The sequence below is a fragment of the Bidens hawaiensis genome, unplaced genomic scaffold (assembly GCF_021521415.1).
Source record: "Bidens hawaiensis isolate Kalapana, Puna unplaced genomic scaffold, B.hawaiensis_p1.1 tig00001087_1, whole genome shotgun sequence".
Lineage (NCBI taxonomy): Eukaryota > Viridiplantae > Streptophyta > Magnoliopsida > Asterales > Asteraceae > Bidens > Bidens hawaiensis.
Genome location: NW_027491062.1, coordinates 3,475,828 through 3,497,969, shown reverse-complemented (window position 1 = coordinate 3,497,969; position 22,142 = coordinate 3,475,828). Strand labels below are relative to the sequence as shown.

At 33.2% G+C, this 22,142-nt stretch overlaps 4 protein-coding genes across 4 annotated transcripts; 2 read left to right on the top strand and 2 right to left on the bottom strand.

Moving 5' to 3' along the window:
* Nucleotides 1–1,950: 1,950 nt before the first annotated feature.
* On the bottom strand, nucleotides 1,951–2,926 carry LOC143557982 (protein FAR1-RELATED SEQUENCE 3-like). The gene is made up of 2 exons (XM_077046922.1): nucleotides 2,678–2,926; nucleotides 1,951–2,547 (listed from the first exon to the last, which is right to left on the bottom strand). Exons 1-2 carry the CDS (start codon nucleotides 2,924–2,926, stop codon nucleotides 1,951–1,953), a joined length of 846 nt encoding a protein of 281 aa, XP_076903037.1.
* A 476-nt stretch (nucleotides 2,927–3,402) lies between these two features.
* Nucleotides 3,403–4,731, bottom strand: LOC143558758 (protein FAR1-RELATED SEQUENCE 5-like). The gene is made up of 2 exons (XM_077047533.1): nucleotides 3,903–4,731; nucleotides 3,403–3,812 (listed from the first exon to the last, which is right to left on the bottom strand). Exons 1-2 carry the CDS (start codon nucleotides 4,181–4,183, stop codon nucleotides 3,542–3,544), a joined length of 552 nt encoding a protein of 183 aa, XP_076903648.1. The 5' UTR covers nucleotides 4,184–4,731; the 3' UTR covers nucleotides 3,403–3,541.
* Nucleotides 4,732–12,001: 7,270 nt separating this feature from the next.
* Nucleotides 12,002–12,679, top strand: LOC143557972 (uncharacterized). The gene has a single exon (XM_077046915.1). The coding sequence runs from the start codon at nucleotides 12,002–12,004 to the stop codon at nucleotides 12,677–12,679; it is 678 nt and encodes a 225-aa protein (XP_076903030.1).
* A 474-nt stretch (nucleotides 12,680–13,153) lies between these two features.
* Nucleotides 13,154–17,578, top strand: LOC143557965 (uncharacterized). The gene is made up of 3 exons (XM_077046909.1): nucleotides 13,154–13,618; nucleotides 13,730–14,297; nucleotides 17,241–17,578. Exons 1-3 carry the CDS (start codon nucleotides 13,154–13,156, stop codon nucleotides 17,576–17,578), a joined length of 1,371 nt encoding a protein of 456 aa, XP_076903024.1.
* The last annotated feature ends 4,564 nt before the right edge of the window (nucleotides 17,579–22,142 follow it).

Sequence of the window (22,142 nt, the reverse complement as noted above, 5' to 3'; positions counted from 1 at the left end):
AACAAAAGAGTTATTCTATATTGCTAATACGTTCTAGATAGATTTTGTTTGTACGTTCAAGTTAACAGACTTGATAAAACAAATATTTATTCTATTTTGCTAATACGTTCTAGATAGATTTGATTTGTATGTTCAAGTTAACATACCTTCTATGGAAAATATGATGGAGTTTAAATTAGATTTTACTTATACGTTCTAGTTAACAAATCTTATTTTTGCTTAATTCTTTATAAGATAACATAAAAGTTATTCGTAAACAATACCAAAAAATAAAACATAAAAAGACATAGAAATGTTATCAAAAACCACATACAACATAAAAAAAATACAAAAATAAAAAACAGGCAAACAATTATTAGGTAACCAGAACACACTGCCTAAAATCCATTGATTACATGATAGATTTAAGAAACTTTGTCTTCAATTCAACAGAGCAGTTCAGAAGTTTGATCGCCTTACACAACTCTTTCAACTCATCTACCTCCTTTTTACCTGTGTCAATCAAAAACAAAGCACACAAATAGTTAATAGTACTACCAGGCATATTTGCTAGAAACTTTGTTATTTCATCCCTCATATCCATGTTGACACCAGCGGTGATGATAAACTCATGTTGTAAAGCAGCCCGATTCTTTGTATCCTCAATTATTTGAGCTTGAATCTGTTTCAACAACAGATCCTTAGCTGATGAAGAAGAAGATGAAGATGAGGAATCCATATCTTGTTGTACTGAGTTTTGTGTGGTGAGATGAAAGGTGTGGTTGTAATTAAATAGATAAAATAAAGATACATAAAGACAAAAAATAACTACAGTGACAATAAATTATTGAGAAAAACGTTCTCAATAATTTAAAATATCTGACACCTATGAACCACTGCATGTAATTAAAATATCTGACCAAAACGTTCTCATACGTTCTGCACCAAAAAGCATTAAAAAGATTGGGCTCAAAAATAACACTACTGAAGTGACAACTGCATGTAATTAAAAAAACTATCATCAGATTTTAATTTAATTATGAAATATATTAAATCTCCAACCAATTAAAACACAGAGAGAAAAGAAATTACAAAATTAATTAATACGTTCAGCTACTCACTTTGAATAAATTGGGAATTCAATCATGACTACTAAAAAATGTTATGATGCCTAGATATAATTATACTCAGTCCAATAAATTAAGTAAAAATTGTAATAACTTCATTCACCAATAAAAAAAATCAAAAAAGTCTATAAAAACAGAACAAACGCATCCCACAAACACACAACAAAAAATTTGAAAAAAGAAAATGGATTCTGGAAATGTTACTATTAAAAGCATTTTCCGAGCAAGAATCAACATCGAGCTTAAAAATGACTGCAATCGGCTACGAGTAGTCGAAGATACAAAGAGGTGTGTGACAGATGAAGCAACAAAAACCGATGCTCTTCACAAAGAAGTTCTGAAGCAACCAAATAGCACATTCAAGACACAGGCAACAACCTACCTAGAAAAGCAAGCTTCATACTATGGTCAACTTCAAGATGTGCTAGAGAGAACAGCTCACAAGGTGACGGTGAATAAAAGAGTGAAGCGTGAAGGGGCCGAAGAGATCCTCGACAACTAGGGTTTACTGTTGACTGCTGGTGTGGTGGTGTGATGTGGTGATGGTGTGGTGTGGTGTGGTGATGGTGTGGTATGGTGGTGTGGTAGAATAAAATAAGTTTGTGAATAGATTAAATATGATCCTCTTTTGTAACCTCCTTATTCAACCGGGTTTAATATAAAATCTATTTAGTATCAGTTTATTTACACGTTCTTATACGTTCAATTATACAAACTTGCACGTTCCATGAAATATAAACATTTTCTTATATGTTCCAGTATACAAACTTGCACGTTCCATGAAATATAAAACATAAAAAGTATAAAAACAGAAAAAATATAAACAAAACAATAACGCTAAAAACTATTTTTCTTGAAGTTGAGGACAAGTTCGACTGTTATGACCCTGTTTATGACAAACTTTGCATTCTCTATATTTCTTCCCAGACCGACTTATAGCAATCTCTTTCTGAGATTTAATCCATTTATGTGACCCGCAACTCTTATTCTTAATACCACTAGGCACACGGACAGTCACCTCTGATGGATACCCTAGAATAGCTGCAAACCTATCCCTTTTTGATAAATGAGTTCTTTTGTATCTTGTCTCATCGGCTTGTTTGATCATAATGTTCATTTGATCCCTGACTTTAGTAAGTTCATCAACATCAGTTGCGTAGCTATTTATGAGATACTCACCAGCCAATGTTATTTCCCTTGCGATCTCTTTGACTTTTAAATTTTTGTCATTGCCAAAAGTTGAAATTGGAGCAGTTCTAGGATTGACACCAGCATCTCTCTTCCAACGATTGACCATATATTTCTTTGGAAATCTTGTAACTCTAAACAAATTTAAAATATAAATGATGTGACGACACAATAACCCATAATGTTCAAATCTTTTGCATCCGCAAGAAATCGTCGAATCAATTCCTTCCTCACCTTCCTTCTTAAACAAAACCTGACATCAAAAATATATTAAAAATACTTTAAAACATTCTGTCAAAAAATCAAATAAACTTTAAAAAAATTGTTTTAATACGTTCTAAAACGTTCAAGCAAAAAAAATAGAATCTTTTACTAATTCATACCTCCAAAGAGCCTGGAACGTATGCATTAAAGTCAAATACTGAAAACCTCACAAAATCTTCTTCTTCAGTTGATTTCAAGCATGCTACACCGCTCCTAATATGATACATTTCATCTTGGAAATCATTAAAAATAGCCTTTGTATACATCAGTTTTGCTTCCTTCTCAAAAGAGTTTTCACTAACCGGATCTGGATGCGTGTACCTTGTATCATGATCATTTTTCCTACCATTGTGCCTTTGTATCTCCATACAATGATCAAAATGACTAAAAAACTCAACTAGTGATAACTGTGAGTTAGACACTTGACAAAAAAATGATTTTCACTTTCTAATCTCAATGTAGTTCTCATAAGACCAGACAACGGCTCATCCATGTAATAAGCAGGAATCCAATCATATCTCATTTCAAACATGTCACACAACCATTTATTTGTTTCAAGATCATATTCCTTCATTATAAGTTCCCATTGCGTTTCGAAATCATATTGAGAAATTGCATCCGTCCAAACAATGTCACATATTTTACGTTTAAAATCTTCATTGTTACAAAGGGTAGCGCCAACCTGATGTGACAAAAAAATAATAATTTGGTAATAAGATCAAAATCAGTTAAAAAACAAGTTCTTATACGTTAAAAATACACACTTAAAAACACGCTGATGCATGCTAGTTTGTTATACACGTTCTAAAACGTTCTAACACTAATACAAATATGAAATAAATATACTAAAACAGTAATATGTTTATACGTCCTTAAACGTTCTAACACATTTAAAAAATATGCAGTTATCAAATAATGATGGATACTAATATGTTTAGACATTCTAATACGTTCTGAAACATATGCATAGTACATTGAATACATTAAAAAGTTACCTTATCAGCAAGTTTTTTCATAATGTGCCACATACATAACCGATGTCTCGAGTTTGGTAAAACAAAGGAGATTGCTTGCTTCATTGCAGGGTCTTGATCAGTAACAACTACCTTTGGGGCAACACCAAAAGAATCATGAAAAACTTTCAACAGCCATGAATAAGAATCAATAGATTCAGATGATAATAACGCAGCACCAACTGTAACATTACGACAGTGATTATCAATGGCAGTAAATGGTACAAAAACCATATTGTACCTGTAAAAAACAAAATTATTAGAAAACGAATTAAAAAAAATATGTAAAAAAAATAAAAAATTAAAAAACAAATGTATTAAATTGACATACTTGTTGGTCTTAAATGTTGCATCAAATGATATAATATCTCCAAAAGCCAAATAATTTTTCTTTGAAATTTCATCCGTCCAAAATAAACGATCTAATTCACCATTAGAATTAACAGTATACTCAAACGAATAACCATCACAACAGTTTTTCTTCCCACTTAATCTTTGTACAACCATTTCCGCATCATACTCCCCAATATAACAAGTCAAACTCTGTTTGAAATTCTTACAATCGTCTTTTGTAGCCCCAACTTCCTCAAATCCTCCATACTTTGTCCTCATAATATTAAACGCCTTAACATGGCCCAAATTCAATGTTGACAACTCATATATAATAACTTGTTATACATGAGTCAACTTCCTATTTGATCGAACAAAATGCATATCTTTTGCATCCACCAGCTCATGATTATGTCCTTCGACAAAATCATTTATTTCAAACCTCAAACCGTCATCAGATTTTAGAAAAATTTGAGCTCGACAACCACACCGAATTGTTGGTCTCTTCCTTCTTTTATAATACGGTCTATTGGAACCATCTTTTTCAGCCATAGAATCATAACTGTTTGCAGGTTTATGACCTTCTTTGGAACATGTAAAATATTTAGACTTTAATAAACCGTCATTCATATACGAACCTCCTTTACGAACACAAAAACCAGCTTTCTTTGCATATTCACAACAGAAATCATATGCATGATCAACAGATTCAAAAATCATTCCTTTGACAGGTTTACAAGATGCATTAACTTGCGGTATAACAACATCTGATGAAGGATCTGATAAACAAAAAGCAATTTAAGTCAAAAAAATTCGCCTAAAAAAAACTAATTACAGTTTAGAAAATACATACGAAAATAAATATAATTTAAAATATAATTAAACATCAAAAAATAATTAATACGTTCTAATACGTTATAATATGTTCTAACCGAATCACAATTACTAACCAATTATACGTTCTACATAGAAAATCAACAATCCTATCCACGATTTGCTATTAAAACACATAATTTGAAATCTAAGCGAATCACAATTAGTTGACAAACTATAAAACACAATATCGATCAAAAAATTCATCAGAAACAAAACCTAAAAATCGAAAAACTTAATTTATCCGTCAATTAACCCTACAGTATACAGCTAAATAAATAAACAATTGATCAGAATTAAACCTACAATTACTTACTTTGATGATCGTAATACATGACGCTAAAAATCAATGAAGACCCGTCTAAGCTAATCGAACAACAACTCGCCAATTGTTAAGTAGTTTTCGGATACAAAAGATCAAATTCAATAAAACAGGGTATATGCAAAACCATTTATTATACAGGCGCGATTAACTTTTAAAAATAATGTAAAAAGACAAAAACACCCTTCTGTTAACTTACGTGCTCAAATTAATGAAATTGGAAATCAACGATAGAAAGCCTCGCGTACGTAATGTATGATAACCAATTTTTGTATTGGATCTTTTATCTATATATAAATATATATATATTATATATATATAGAAAAGGGTTTAAATAAAAAGAAATAGTTTCCTAGGAAGACTATGAATAAATCATAGCCATTGGATCAAGTTAATCAATGGTTGAGATTTAAAATTACCAAAAACCGACATAGTTTCCTATAATTACTCTTTCACCACTATAACCGACATAGTTTCTTAAAATTGTTCTTTCACCATATGTTGTGATGCCACTTGTCAAAAATCTATTGGTTCTTACCATTCTTATGAAGCTCTTTCTTTTTATTTGAACCATTTTCTATATATATATATATATATATATATATATACGTTTATGTATAGTGTGTATATATAGAACATCAATAATTGGATTCTCTGGTTCATTTCACGTTATCAGCACGAATTGCTCTGTACACAGATTCGTTGTCTGTTCATCACATCGGAGTACAAATTATCAACATCTTCATAGTTTGTTGCATTCATCAATAAATTCATCATCCTGGTACAAATCATCAACATCATCTTTACAATTTCTTACTATGTTGTATATGTTCACATGATGCAAAATTGATTCTCGTATCCATTGAATTAGCCATCAAGAATACAAGAAAACCAATCATGTAATCTCTAAATAATGAGGATACTACTCATTTTCCAATCCAAATTTAATTATTAACATCAAGAAAGAATCAATTTCACCATTGTCACAAAATAAATAAATGAGTAATAGACTGTTCGTCACATTCAAATTGAAATAAGCAATCTGAAACAAGAACAATTACGAATCGTTTACTTGCATCATCAAACAGAAACAAAGAAAACTGAAATCGCAAATCAATTTCACAAATCAGTAAGATTTCAGAATTGAATAAGAAATGAAAATCAAAAATATTATTAAGCCAGAAGACTTCAAAATTAATCTTCGAACGAAAAGAGACGGTTTCAAACGAAATAAAAACAAGGATGACGGTTACAATCATGTAAAAGGGTTTTCATTTTTTTTTTTTTTTTGATATATTATTAAATAAAAGTCAACAAAGTGGATGAGAAAATTCATACATGCAGTTTTCATTTTATTTATATCATTAATTAAAATGTCAAGAGTGCATAAACATTAATGCAATATCCCACTATATTAAAAGGCCATTCATATATCTTAAGGTATTTAATTTTAAATGATGAGAGCTATTTTCTATTTCTATTTCTACTGATACAAATTGTAATAAATAAATAAATAAATAAATGTGATGCTTAATATATGAAGGTTATAAGAAAATTTCTAGAGTTAAAATGTTATTCGTTTAGTGATATTCTATTTCTTCTTATACAAATTGTATGTAATAAATAAATGTAATGCTTAATATACGAAGGTTATAAAAAATTCCTAAGGTTGTCCTCTATGGTGGGGGGCTTCGAAGACCCTCCACCGTGCCACGTCAGCGCCACGTAAGCACCGAGGGCTTCAAAGCCCCACCCCAAAAATGTCCCGCTATGGTTAATGCCCCAAGGGCACCCCTATTATATATATATGCATATGTATATATGTGTGTGAGAGAGATGGAGAGGGCTGCTGAAAGGGGGCCCACCAAAACTCAATCAACCGCGCCGGCCATTGCAATGACCGGATCTTCGTCGCCCCTCCCCCGTCTGCGCCCCACGGCGGTGTTCGGCGCCCACCGCGCCCCAAAAATCTCCTCAACATCGCCCCAAAGCGACCAGTCTAATAGGTGAACTTGAGGGGAACAATTGAACATCAACAAACCACAGGGCAGAATAAAAACAACCCTATGAAGAAGTTACAACAAACCAACCATATATCTTCTTCTTAATCTCACCACCACCCTCTCTTTGTTTCTACCGCCGACCCTTGCAGTAACATAATCCCCCATTTCAAGTAAAGTAATCATTGTTCCGCTCTTGTAATTGTGAGAACCTTCGTCAGATGCTATCGATTAGGCGAAATTGGGGTTTGCAATTTTATTTTTTACGAAACCATTTGCGAAGGATAAAAAATAAACGACCGGAGAGGGCGTTTTATAACCTCTGGCACCGGCAGTTTCCCGATGAACTGAGGTTTATAACCGCCGGTGAATCGGTGTTTTATACCCTCCGGTAACGATATTTAGACGCGATGTAGCGGTTATTTACTTGAGCAGTTTTATAACCGCCAGTAACGGTTATATATATCGGCCGGTAATCTGGTTTGGGTGAGAGACCGAACAGTTATACAAACATCGTTTCAAATTATTTTTTCCAAATATATAATATAAACTTTACAAAAACTGGAATAATAAAATGACAAAAAACTTTAATAGATAATTTATTAGTGATGTTATTTATTCATGTAATGCAAATTAAACACAGACGCATGAGATTCTAGCAATCTTTCGAGACCCATCTTTCGAGACCCAGTCATTACTAACCTATTCCACATTCACCAAAAACGTTTTGCCCTTCGGTTGCACAGTTCTTATTGCTGTCTTTATGAACCGATGGAAATGACGATATATAATTTATAGGCGAGAGTGGTGGTGGTTACGCGTTAGCGGTTAAGAGAAACAATGCGATGGTTACATGGATCAAATCGTTGTGCGCGATTAAACGGTGTGCCGCGCCATGTTTGCCTCATTTTACATCTTGAAGTGGTGAGTGAATGAACCAACATGTTGGTTTAAACGTTTCTTGAAAAAATTATTATCAAAGTTTGTATCATTATTGGATAACCTTCTTATCACAAATGAAGCAATTTTATAAATAAAGGTATGTTTTGCAAAAGGATTGGGGAACAGGTTCATCATCTTCTCGTGGCGAAAACGTGTTAAGATATGGTGTCTTAAAAACATTTTGTTTCGAACCCATCGATCGACTTGCTGAAACCAACGCTCTTGTTATCGCGAGCCCGTTGCCGGTTTTCTATCTGCGGATTGCCATCTTATGTGTCCATTAAAGCCTTTTCATTTAGTTCAAACCGGATTTCGCGTTATGGTGTGTCGATAGCGATTGGTTCCAGTGGCGGACTTACCTATTCCCGAGCCGTAGCCTCCCTACGGCTCAAATTTTTACGGGTAGTGTAAAAAAAAAATTTAGTCGATTTTCGTGTTTTGTTTCAGCTGAAAAAAATAACGTTCCGGATAAGATTTTAAGCCCAACTAATATATGTTTTAAACCCAATAAAAAGATAAAGCCCAAACAAACAAAACCCATTAACCCAACCCAACCAACCCATTAACCCACCTTTCACAACCTAAAAAAAAAAAAGCATACGCAGTCTTCCTTCCACCTCCCATGTAGCAGCGCAGCAGGGCCAGCCACCAAAATGACAGGAACAAAGTCGACGTGTAGATCCTTCTCGTAGAGAGCAGCCAAAGCACGAAAGGTAGCCGGTGAACCGACGGTCCCGTGCAATTTAAGAGCCATTGCAGTCTTGCAGAGCACTTGAAATAAGTGATGGTAAAGGTATGATGAAAAGGAGACTAATTATGCATATAACTAGATGACGCTAAGTTTGATATTTTATATTTAAGGCTATTTTTGTGGGATTGTCGGTGTTGATGGTTTATGTTAGATTGTTAGAATAATTATATTTAATATGACATGTGGAATTGAATAGGTTTGGTTTTTGTTTAGGTTTTTGTTAGGTTATTGATTATTGATATTGGTTATTGAATATTGATTATTGATATTAGGTTTTTGTTTCAAATTTTGTTTAGGAACTTTGAATCTTTGAAGATGAGTAACAAGCTCTTATTAGCAACCTTTTTAAACGTCAAAGAAAAGAAAACGATGACATTGGTTCATCTTCACCAAGTTTAAATATTCCAACTTCATGTTCAAATATGGTTGATGATTTGCAAGAAAATGAAGATATCTGTCCAAGTTCAAGTCCTTCAATACGTTCAAAAATCAATTTGGATGATCTTCCTTCGGAACCCGCCGATAGACCACCTATTACTAGTTATCATCCTAATCAAATAGATGACGTAAGAAGAACATATCTTGTTTAAAAAGCTTTTCAACCACGAAGTCATAACTTTAAATGGTCAAATTATTCTAGTGGCCGGAGACGTTTTAATGTCAAATGGTTTGATAAATATGATTGGTTGGAGTATAGCACTAAACAAGAAAAAGCGTATTGTTTATGTTGTTACTTGTTTAATAGAAGTGTTGGTAATCAAGGTGGAAGAGAGGTTTTTTGTTAGTGGAGGCTTTACTAGCTTTAAATTTATTTGTTGTTGTGTTCTTTATATTTGTTTCGTTAACATTGTATTAAATATGGGGAAAAAAAATTGAGCGCTCCGGCTCGGTTTCGAGTCTAGATCCGCCACTAATTGGTTCCCAAAGGCCTTGGTGGCGACGATGACTACGTATAAAGGAGAATGAAAGGATATGATGACGTATTTATAGATGTGTAGTGGTGGCGGTTATACGGCGGTTGCTAAAAACCGACGCGGCGGTTGATCAATTTATGAAGCGGCGTCAAACTAATTGTTACGTATATAATATTTTATTATTTTTAAAGGTTGCAAAGAAAAAGAGAAATCATATGTATGAAAAGGTAATATGTAATCTTTTTAAATGTAAGAATAGATAGATAGATAATGTTTGGTTTAATATTATGTTATATGGGAAGATTAAGGTATTTTGAAAAAAGGTTAGGAAAATGAGTATGCAACCAATTCTAAATGTAGTAGATAGAACTAGTAAGGTTATCCGCGCGTTATAGTGGTGTTAACTGTTCTTTGGTTACTAATATCATTTTTATTTTTGATAGCTATGTATTTTATTATAATCAAATAGCATGTTATTGGTAGTTATATTATATGTTTAGATAATTACTATGACAAAATTCAAGAAATTAATATTAAATTTACTCTAATAGATTGGTTCATAAGTGATTTATATTTTGAAAAAAAAAACAAACATCAATGCGCTAATACTTATATAACCACAAACAAATATAAAACCATAATGTGATTAATATTTATTTATGCAGAAATAAAATTTATTTACTGCATATATTCTTGCTTTGACGTCTATGGCAAATAGAAATTAAATCTTTACTTAGATAATAAAAGAGAAAAACAATAATTAAAAAGATGATTAAATTCATGTAATTTAATTTAATTAATAAAAATGATAATTTTACACTTATATCTCATTTATATGTTAAATTTAATTATAACATGAATATAATAAAACTTAATTTGGCGTTGTTGGTAATATTACTACTTCAAATAATATATCATTTGAAAAATAAGGAATTTTTACATATTTCTCCTTGTTAAATACCTTAATTACATATATCCTTAACCTCAAAAATCAATTACATATTTCCCCTTTTTATATGTGTTATGAAGGGGAAATATGTAATTATTTTTTTAGTTTTGAGGAAATATGTAATTAAGGATGTTAGGAAGGGGAAATATGTAAATGCCCCAATACTTAAAATAATGTCTAAAGTAACGTATTTTTCTATTTAATTTTTTTTTTCAATGCTTTCATGATATAATCCTCATATTCTCATCATTCTTAACTCTTGACTTCTGATTCATCGTTCTATTCTCGAGTGGTTGGTCAATTAAATGGGTAATTAAAATATGCATCAACTAATTTATGTCACATTTGCTGCAACTATGTTAGTAAATTAATATAGCATACATGCATGACAAAAAAAAAATAAATAATAAAAGAAAAATCGTTCTTAGTAGTTATATGTTGAAAGGAAAAACATCCAAACATGTTCACGACCACGTTTGCGGGGGCGGAACTACAGGAGGGTCAGGGGGTCAGCTGACCCTCCGGCCGGCCAAATTCTAAGGTTACCAAAGTACCCTGCCAAAAAAAGTTTTATATTGTTGACCCTCTTGGTTGTCCTCTAAAGTTTGTTAAGGTTAAAGAAAAAGAAAAAAAGATGAAGCAAGAATTTTTTCCGGCAGCCGCGAGAGCTAGTCAAGAAAGAAAATCCGGCCAACTTTGGGAAATTGCTAATTGCAGAGAGAGAGAAAAAGATGGAAAAGGAAAAAGACAACTGGGTGATATACTGATATATTAATATTTATCAGATTAAATTAATGATTTAACTTGTGGGCATTTTTAGAAGAGTTTGGCCCAGCAAATTAATACCCTAGTTTTTTAAGTCTTTTGACTTTCTCTACGCCTCACAAGTCACACCTGCCACATATATTTTGTTTTGCTTTTCGGAAAAAAATAAAAGAAAGAAAACTTTGGATTCCATTGTTTTGCAACTATGAAGTAAGTATATTTAATTTAGTTTTTTGATTTTCTATGTTAGTAAATTTTATTTAATAAACAAATTGATATATACAGTGTGTTGCATACTAGTTTTACTATATTCAATTAGATTATTATTTTTATATAATTCAATTTCTAATAACATATTACTATTTTTATGTGTAGAAATGCACGTATAGACAAATATTTTGGTAAAGAAACCAAAATCAAATATCAAGAGTTCATCAAATCCTTCGAATTCCAATGAAAAAAATAACAAAAGAAGTCGAGAGGAAATTGAGTTATCTGAAGATGAAATTGTTGGTGACCCAGCCTTATGAAAACCAATTAATGATTATTCGGTTAATATACGAGAGGAAGTAAGAAGACGGTATATGGCGAAAGGCCCTTGTCAACCAAAAGGTCATGACTTCCCTAAAAAGTTAGTTTCTGGAAGTATGAGGAAATTTCAAGAATTATGGTTTGAAAACTTTTGTTGGTTAGAATACAGTGTATCGAAGGATGCCGCATTTTGTTTATGGTGCTATTTATTCCCTACTGGTAATAACACGGGGATGATGTTTTTATCAACCATGGTTTTAAAAATTGGAAAAGGGCATTTGAAAATTTCCGTGATCATGAAGGGGGGGCAGAATAGTAGACACAATCATGCAAGAGTTCAATTCGAGTCTTTAAAAGATCAAAGGCATAATGTAAACTATATGATGTCTCGAATATGTAAGCAAGATGAGATTGATTATCGTATTCAGTTAACAGTCGTTGTTGATGTGATTCGTTTCCTTTTACAACAAGGCTTGGCTTTTCGCGGGCATGACGAGACTATTAGTTCTAATAGTCGAGGTAATTTTCTTGAACTTGTCAAATGGTATTGTGAGCATAATGATGAAGTAAATAAGGTTTTTAATTCAAATGCTCCCGGAAATAATCAGTTAACATCGCCGAAAATCCAAAAGGAAATTGTTAATGCTTGTGCCATGGAGGTAAGAAACATTATTGTGAATGAGGTTAAAGGGAAATTCTTTTCTCTTTTAATTGACGAGTCTCGTGATTGATCTATAAAGGAGCAAATGGCGGTGGTTTTGAGATACATTGATGATGGTGGGGAAGTTATCGAACGGTTTATCGGGGTAGTGCATGTTACCGACACTTGCGCGACATCTTTGAAAGCGGCCATTGACAATTTCTTTGCAAAACATGGTTTAACTATGTCTAGAGTTAGAGGGCAAGGTTATGATGGGGCTTCAAATATGCGTGGTGAGCTAAATGGATTGAAACAAAAAATTTTAGCTGAAAATAAGTATGCATTTTATATTCATTGTTTTGCTCACCAGTTGCAGTTAGTTGTTGTCGCTACGTCATCTGAATACGCATCTATGAGTAGTTTTTTTGAATACCTTGTGAAAATTGTGAATGTTGTTGGAGCTTCATGTAAAAGAAAAGATTCTATTCGGCAAAAACAACATGATGATTATGTGGAATGTATAGAGACGGGTGAAGTTTGTACAGGAAAAGGGAAAAACCAATAAATGAGTTTAGCTCGAGCCGGTGACACTCGTTGGGGTTCTCATCTTAAAACAATAGACAGGCTTTTGAACTTGTGGAAACCAGTGAGAGAAGTGATTATTGCTTTGTCTAGAGATTGCACTGATAGAAAAACTCAAGGCATAGCATTAGGTTTGGCTGAGAAAATGGAAAATTTTGAATTTGTTTTTGTTGGTCATTTAATGTTGAATTTGTTAAGAAAGACAAATGACTTGTCACAAGCCCTACAGTTAAAGAATCAAAATATTGGCAATGCCGTACGATTGATTGAAGATGTTAAACATGATATAAAGAAATACAGGGACGAGGGATGGGAGGAATTAATGAAAGAAGTCACTTCATTTTGTTCTCAAAATGAAATCCATGTGCCTAATATGGAAGAAGTCATTCCCAGTCGAGTTAGACGTACAGTTAATGACGAGCCACAAACATATCTCCACCATTTCCATGTTGATATCTTTTATCAGATATATTATTCTTTTAATTTTTGTAGGTTACAACATTCTGTTTTTAAGTTTTATTTTAGAAAAAAAAATTACATTTTCTTCACATGATTCTAGGTGGTTGATCTTCTTCTTAATGAAATGAATGAACGTTTTACTAAGTCAAACACAGAGTTGCTTACGTGTATAGCATGTCTGGATCCTAGAGATTCATTTCAATGTTTTGACCGTGAGAAGTTATTACGACTTGCTGCCTTATATTCAGAAGATTTTTGTGGCTCTGATTTAGGACAACTAAGGATACAACTCGACCGATATATTTCAAATGTGAAAAGTAATGAAGCTTTTTCTGGTCTTCGTGATATTGGAGAACTTGCAAAGAAAATGGTTGAAATGAAGTATCACATTACATATGAACTGGTATATCGACTAGTTGAGTTGGATTTGGTCTTGCCTGTCGCAACAGCTACCGTTGAAAGATCTTTTTCCACGATTAAGTATATCAAGAATAATTTACGCAACAAGATGGATGATAATTTTCTCACAGATTCATTGTTGTGTTATGTTGAGAAAGATGTTTTTGCAAACGTTGAAAATGAAGCTGTTTTACAACGCTTTCAAGCTATGGGACCCGTAGATTACAATTACCAGTTGCTACATCGATTGGGAAAAAAAAGTGATTCATGTACTTTAATGAAAATAAATTTTTTTCTATTACGACCCCCTGATTAAAACGTCCTGGTTCCGCCACTGCACGTTTGGACGCCCGCTCATCAGCCGACCAGCGCTCCCGCAATCCCATACGTTACATTACATGGATACGGGACACCATTCGTTGTTTAGTTGAGTGCCACTGGCATCAGCGGTTCACCATGATAATAGAATCAGAAGTTGGGTTAAGGGGAATGGATGGACATGGAGATTTTGTAGTTTTGGGAGGGGTGGCGCCGTGGCGGTTATTGATTTTGACGGTTAAAAGTGGTTTGGTGAAACGACACAACTTTAAATGGGTGGGCCACTGGATCCTCGGCCACCGGAGACCCGAATCCTCCCTTGGTCCCGTCGAATTTTAGATTAGTTAAGGTTCAAGTCATGTAATGTTTCCACGCAGACTCATCACCGGACATGGTAGTGCCAGCGCTCTCGCTTTGCTATATACAGCCATCATCGGTGAGGAGAATGAATCGATATTGTGGTGTATTTATAGGTTTGGGAGTGGAGGTGGTTATCATTAATTACCGTTATGAAGAATAGACACGACTGTTGTTTTGTTTTATAAAAGGTGCCATGAAACGACACTATGGGTGTGTTTGGCAAGGGGCTTTTAGGAGCTTGTTAGGGGTTTTAAGCTACAAGCTTTTAGAAAAAGCTCTTATCTAATAAAAGTATTGTTTGGTAAAAGGAGCTTAAAGCTTTTAGAGAATGAGAAAAAGCTCTAAATTGAAACGCTTATATAATAGTTACACATTCAACCCTAATTCAAAACTAACTACCCCCATGACTTTTTCACACGTTAATAATTTTTTAAACAAATTACATCATAAAAATGAGCATTTTATTCTCTTTAATTTGAGTATGATATTGCTATACTTCTTTAACTTTAAAAAATTAACATACTACGTGATTATCGGTTAAGATCGGTAAAAAGTCGAGTCAGATGAGCTCGAGTCATGTGTAAGACCAAATTAGGAGTCGAGTCAGATGAACTTGGGTCATGTGTAAGACCAAATTAGGGTCAGAACGAGTCGATACAAAAATGGTTAAATTAGTTCGATTCGTGTCGGTACGCTTTTGAGTCGAAAGGGTCAGGTCAGAACATATTTCAGATTAAAACAGTGCTTGTTCCGAAAGGGATTCATATCAAAATATGTTGGTTTAAAAAAAATATCTATTTAAAAATTACTGTATATTTCAGCTTTATTTCTTGATTTTCGACATCATTTACAAGCTTACTACTTTTCCATGAATTAAACGTCTACATTTAGGTTATGTATGCACTGTCATCAGGTGAATCATATACCGACACTGATTATGCGGTTGATGTTGGGTTGTGCGCCCATTCCGCCGCACCACGCGGACACCCAGCTAGTTTTATTAAAAGCTTCAACTACTCTACCAAACACCTAAATATTTAAAAGCTACAGTAACAGCTACCAGCTTCTAGCTTTCAGCTACCAGCTTACAGCTATCAACTTACAGCTAACAGCTACCAGCTAGTTTTGCCAAACATACCCTATAACTGGGAGGATGTGAAATTAAACATGGTCCTAATTAAATATTAATTTTACTGTTTGTTGTTTCTTTAATCGATAAATATTAACAAATAATAATAACCGTTTCCATTTTTAAAACTGTGGCGGTTACACTTTGGATAAATTCATAAATATTGTCGATTAAGAAAATAAATTAAAAGTCATGGTTCCATTTAATAATAACCGCATGGTGGTTTTAATTTGGCTAAATGGTATCTTTTTAATTGTAAATGTAATAGAGATAATATATATATATATATATATATATATATATATATATATAATAAGAAGTAAAATCTATTGTAAATAAATAATCAATTATGGTTTTGATTATTATTATTTGTGTTCTAATAACCGACAAAAGCTAAATACGAAATAACGGTTCATTCACTTTCACTTACATTAGATTTGGAACTATTGTTGCAGACAGTTATGATACATATGATTTGTTGGTTCTAATTAGATCATGAATCTAGTTGTTGTGTTTTGTTTTGTACAGGTTGGTCGTTTTTTCTACTAAATTTTGCAAGTTAAAAAGACAATGGGCAATCCATTACAATCGATATTACATTTCATTGGTGTTCCATTTAATTTTATTACCGGCAAGGATTGTGAGTGAGTATGCCTTTGCCTACCATACAAATACCATGTGTTTGATAATAATAATAATAATAATCACCAAAATGTCCATTTGACCAGCTTTTTCCCATATATCATCTCGACATACACACTCTTAAATCATTAGCCAACAAGATTTTTAACTAACAAGATTCTGCCACGCGTCCAAAAAAACCCAACTGGATTTTTTTGGCGTTTGACGGACAAATGGCAGAATCTGGTTCGTTGAAAATCTTGTCTAAGTAATGATTAAAAGCCGTCGATTCGACGAGATATAGGGATGGACAATTTGGGAATAAGACGGTCAAATGATATTTTCTTGGCTTTGAGCGTTCAAACGGGCATTTTGGTCATTTTCTCTTGATAAAACATTAAATAGCTTGTTATATACCTTTCATTTTAAATTTAGTTGAATACTTGAAATGATTCATTATTTCTGCTCTTTGATCAGCAAATTGTGTGGTGCAACATGGGATATTTTATGTTACATAGAACATTTCTGCGTCGCACATGTACTGAAATTTGTTGTTGTCACATTATTGCTTTGCATTGGTAAGTTTGCCACATAATTACAATATTATTTATGGATACATACAAACATATCTTTTGTTAGCTAACTAGTGTCCAACATGATATATATATTGCAGTTCTGCTAGTGGTTTTTTTGTTATACAAAGTGAAGATACTTCACCTTGTTTTCATATCAAGTTTCAAGATGCTCTTTGCTTTTATAAGGACGATTATCTCATGTTGGCAAGGTGGATGTCGTTGTCTGTTCAGTCTAGTGAATGGCTTCAACGCAAAGGTGAATGCTATCCACGAGAGGCGTAAACAACGCAAGAGAGACATTGAACTGGCAAACATGAATAGTAAAATATGTGAGGTAGATGAGGAAGATTTGGATATGGAGGCGAGCGTTTCTTATCATAGGGAACGTTACAGGAAGAGGCGGAAATCATGGTCAGGAGACCACAAAAGAAGGTCGTTACGGGCTAGGACACATCGAGTGCATGTAGGTGTTGATGATTCGGTTCATTCCATGAAGAGAAAACATATTAAACATGATGATGTGCGGGTCATTAGTCGAGCTTTGTGAAGAAGGGGCTGAGTCACAAGAGATCAAAACATGCACATAAGAAGCATGACATGTAACATAGTGTTGTTGCTTTTTCTGATGTATGTAATTTGACACAATTTAATGTCATTTCTAATAACTAAATGTAACATACTATCATATTACTGGTTTTAACCAAAACTAAAACAAAGACCCAACAATATTTAAAAAAAATGGCCAAGTTGTCTGTACAAAATACCAATAGCTAACAACACCTACACATGTTGGATCAACTCTACAATATCATCACTAGTCTTAAAACCGATAGCCGAATTCACCGAAATCCTTTGCAATATACTCTTTTTTTAACATTAGTCTTTGCATATCATCTTGTCTCTCCAGCAGCTGTCTCAAATTCAAAACAAAATTAAACATTGCTCACGAGACACGTTCTTGAGACACGTCTTTAATCTCACGGTGCCAATCGTTGCATATTATGAAAATCGGTGGAGCTCCTAAACGACCCGGGGAATAAGGAATCTCACCATCAATGGTTACTTCTGGTTTGTGATCAATGCATTGTTTTAGCCACCCGTTTAAGGAATCAACATATGATTTCTGCGCATTAATCCAGTTACTAAAATGTTGGGCCCACGTTACAAGCCCCGCTTCAAGCTCGAGAGTGGTTCTCAAGTTTGAATCTCTTTCAAGACTCGTGCTTGCCCTTAAAGTCCGACTTCTGCTCTCCATGATCGCTTCAAATTGCTTTCGGTGACATTTTACAATCGCTTGCCACATTCTTATTAACCTGTAGAGAACACAAATAATAATTGTTATGTGATATTAATAGCATAAACTATTTGCATTAATACAAAAATAAATTCATACCCGTAAATCAACTCGCTGACTTGTGGCTGCAGTTCTTTGTCTCTCACTTTATGTATCTCACATTATATGGCATCAATTGCTTTGATAGATACATTAAGTTCAATTAACATAATTTACATTAGAAAGATCAACAAAAATCTTGAAATTTAAAAATCCACATTGAGCGTTACCTTAATTTCAATAAAAAAAAAACATAATCTTTCAACAATTTATATACAATAAGTAGATTCAAAAAACATCAAAATCATATTATTAAAATCAACAAACTTTTATCATTTAAACTTAGGGTTATACCCAATCAATTAAACAAAACCTAAGATTATTAATAAAAAGAAATAGAAAACTCACAGACTGTTTGATTGTATATACAGAGATAGATGTATAGTATAGGTATTTATAGAATCAGAAACAACATATCGATTTTAGAGTTTGACAGTTCACATACGGAATAAGTGAATCGTAAATTAATAGATAATTAATTAGGGTTTAAAGATCTGAAGAGGCTGATAGATTTGAGAGAGTAGATCGGTGAGAAATAAACAAACCTGATTGATGTCGATTGTTAAACAAACGAACCTTCTGAAGCCTCGATTGATTAGGGTTTTAAAGCACCTTGCTTTAGGAGGTTAGGGTTTGGTTGGGAAAGTAGGGGAGATGTGAACGGCATTATTACTTCAGCTTATTATGTGATATAACCCGTTTTCGTTTTGTCAAACCCGTAGGGATACCCACGAAATCAGATGAATGAACCCATATTAGTATTAGTATGAAAGTGAATAGTTAATGCTTCTCAATCTTATTTTAAAACAATAAAACACATCAAGTCTTTGCCTTTTAAATACGAGTACAAGTTCATACGTGAAGTTGTCGGCGTCCAGGTTCACATGTATAATATGTCGGTTATGATGTAAGCATACAAGCGTAACACGAAAAGTATCTATAATTATGTTATTTTGTTCTATATGTTTGTTGTCTGTAATTTTAGTGTAATTGAATATTATTAGGTATTAAGGAATTAGGAGACGCGGGAATGTAAACCGTTTAATAATAGTATTAACGAACTAGTGGAATTGGTCGTTTCAAAAGAAAAAAAGATATGGGCTTTGCAATGGGCTTGGATCAGTTTTATTTTAGTTAAACTCTACTTGGATTTATAAACCTATTATTGGGTTTGAATATGATCGTTTTTTTTTTTGGAAGTTTAGTTTTTGAAACTGCCGATGTAAAAGTAAAACAATATCGACGGTTGGTTAATAAGGTCAACATCGAACCATGGACATCATCAAAATAAAAATTTTGTCTACTTTTCTTAGTCTAATCCGATTCTAAGGATTATCCAAGTTACGTGTTTCTGATTATTGTTGGTTTGACACTTCCGCATTTCAAAATCGGTTTGTTACTTCTGTTTACTTTTGCTATCTTGCATTTCATTATTATGGTGCATTTCATTAATATTATGGTGCATGTAACATGAATCATTTTGTGTCTCATTCTAGTTTTAAACCGAAGGATATATTATATACGCTTACCTTAAAATATAAGGGGAATAAATGTGAGAGAAAGATGTAGGTTTTGTAATCTGTACGAGTCATGATATCTTTCTTTATGAATCCTGAAAATATCACTTTCAAATTGAAAGAAATATATCAATGGTACTTTCAAAACTTTAATTAGAAAAGAGAAAACAAGAATGAATATTCATGTTATGTTTAAAAGATTGTGTATCATAATCAAATTGAATACTCGGCTTTTATAGTTGGGGGAACCACCACAATGTTTAAGTTGAAACAATACAACTCTTTGTGAAAATGTATGACATCACTAGCAACTTAGTGTTGATCACCTGTCTTGCCACTGATGCATAAGTTGTTGCTAACGACCAGTTATCACTGCTCGTGTAGTAAATAACTACTAACAACCATTTATCACTTATGAACTAAGTTGCTACTAATTAGTATTGTAGTAACTTGTAACTTACAAATAACCATTAGCATTAGCATTTTCCACAATGTCTTGTAACTATTATTGATGTACGTATAATTTTACTTTGATCTCAATTAACTTTTAACTATGCTAAATGATATTCATAATACTAAACTAATCAATACAAAAGTTATATTTAGTCATTATCGTCAAATCCAATCTAGTTCGTTCCTAACTTAATTATGTTTTTCTATTTAAAAAATAACCACCCATTATTTTTTATTCATAGATAATGTTAATCTATTGTAAATAACCAATTATGGTTTTGATTATTATTATTATTATTATTTGTTTTCCAATAACCGTCAAAAGCTAAATATGTTTTAACGGTTCATTCACTTTCACTTACATTAGATTTGAAATTATTGTAACAGTTATGATACATATGATTTGTTGGTTCTGATTAGACCATGAATCTAGTTGTTGTGTTTTGTTTTGTACAGGTTGATTGCTTTTTCTACTTAATTTTGCAAGTTAAAAAGACTGTGGGCAATCCATTACAATCGGTATTACATTTCATTGGTGTTCCATTCAATTTCATTACCGGCAAGGATTGCGAGTGAGTATGCCTATCATAATAATATTAATAATAATAATCACCAAAATGACCATTTCACCAGCTTTTTTACATAATGTCCATCTTCAATATCGTCTCGACATACACACTTTTAAATCATTATCCGACAAGATTTTCAACTAACAAGATTCTGTCACGCGTCCATAAAACTGTCTGGTCGATAGTCTGTTCTAAACACCCGACTGGATTTTTTAGGCGTCTGACGAGATATTTTGGACAAGTGGCAGAATCTGGTTGGTTAAAAATCCCGTATGAGTAATGATTAAATGCCGTCGATTCGACGAGATATAGGGATGGACAATTTGGGAATAAGATGGTCAAATGATATTTTCTTGGCTTTAATCGTTCAAATGGACATTTTGGTCATTTTCTCTTGTTAAATACCCTTCATTTTAATTTAGTTGAATACTTGAAATGATTCATTATTTCTGCTCATTGATCAGCAAACTACGTGGTGCAACATGGGATATTTTATGTTACATAGAACATTTCTGCGTCGCACATGTACTGAAATTTGTTGCTGTCACATTATTGCTGCATTGGTAAGTTTGCCACAAAATTACAATATTATTTATGGATGCATATCTCTTGTTAGCTAACTAATGTCCAACATGATATATTTGTCGGGTTCCAGTGGTGATCAGTCAACGGTTTAACAGTTAAACCCGGTTTCGTTAACTTAGTTTCATAATTATTAATCACATTAATACATGAATACGCAGCGGAATATAAAAACAAGTAATCACCATTTAATGGAACCGTACAGGATCCGGTTACATACGATACGAGTACGATACAAAACAACCAAAGAAACATAAATCTAAACCGACAATATTTAAGTTTACCTCGGTTAATGAATAACCGGTTGAGACACCGAGTTTCAACAAACGATGCTAGGTGACGAACCGAACACGATGACGGTCGGTGGTGATGGCGCGTTGGCGGCAAGGTGGCGCGAACACGGCAACAGCACCAGATCAGAGGCGGAGGCAGCAACACGGCAGCGATGACAGGGCGGTAGTTTGCTTTAGCGGTGGTCGGTTACGATATCGGTAGCGGCGGCTGGACTTGGCTTGCGGCATAATTCCAAAAAACCCTATTTCTTTTTTTTACGTGATGCATATATATATATATATATATATATGCATACTCCAATTA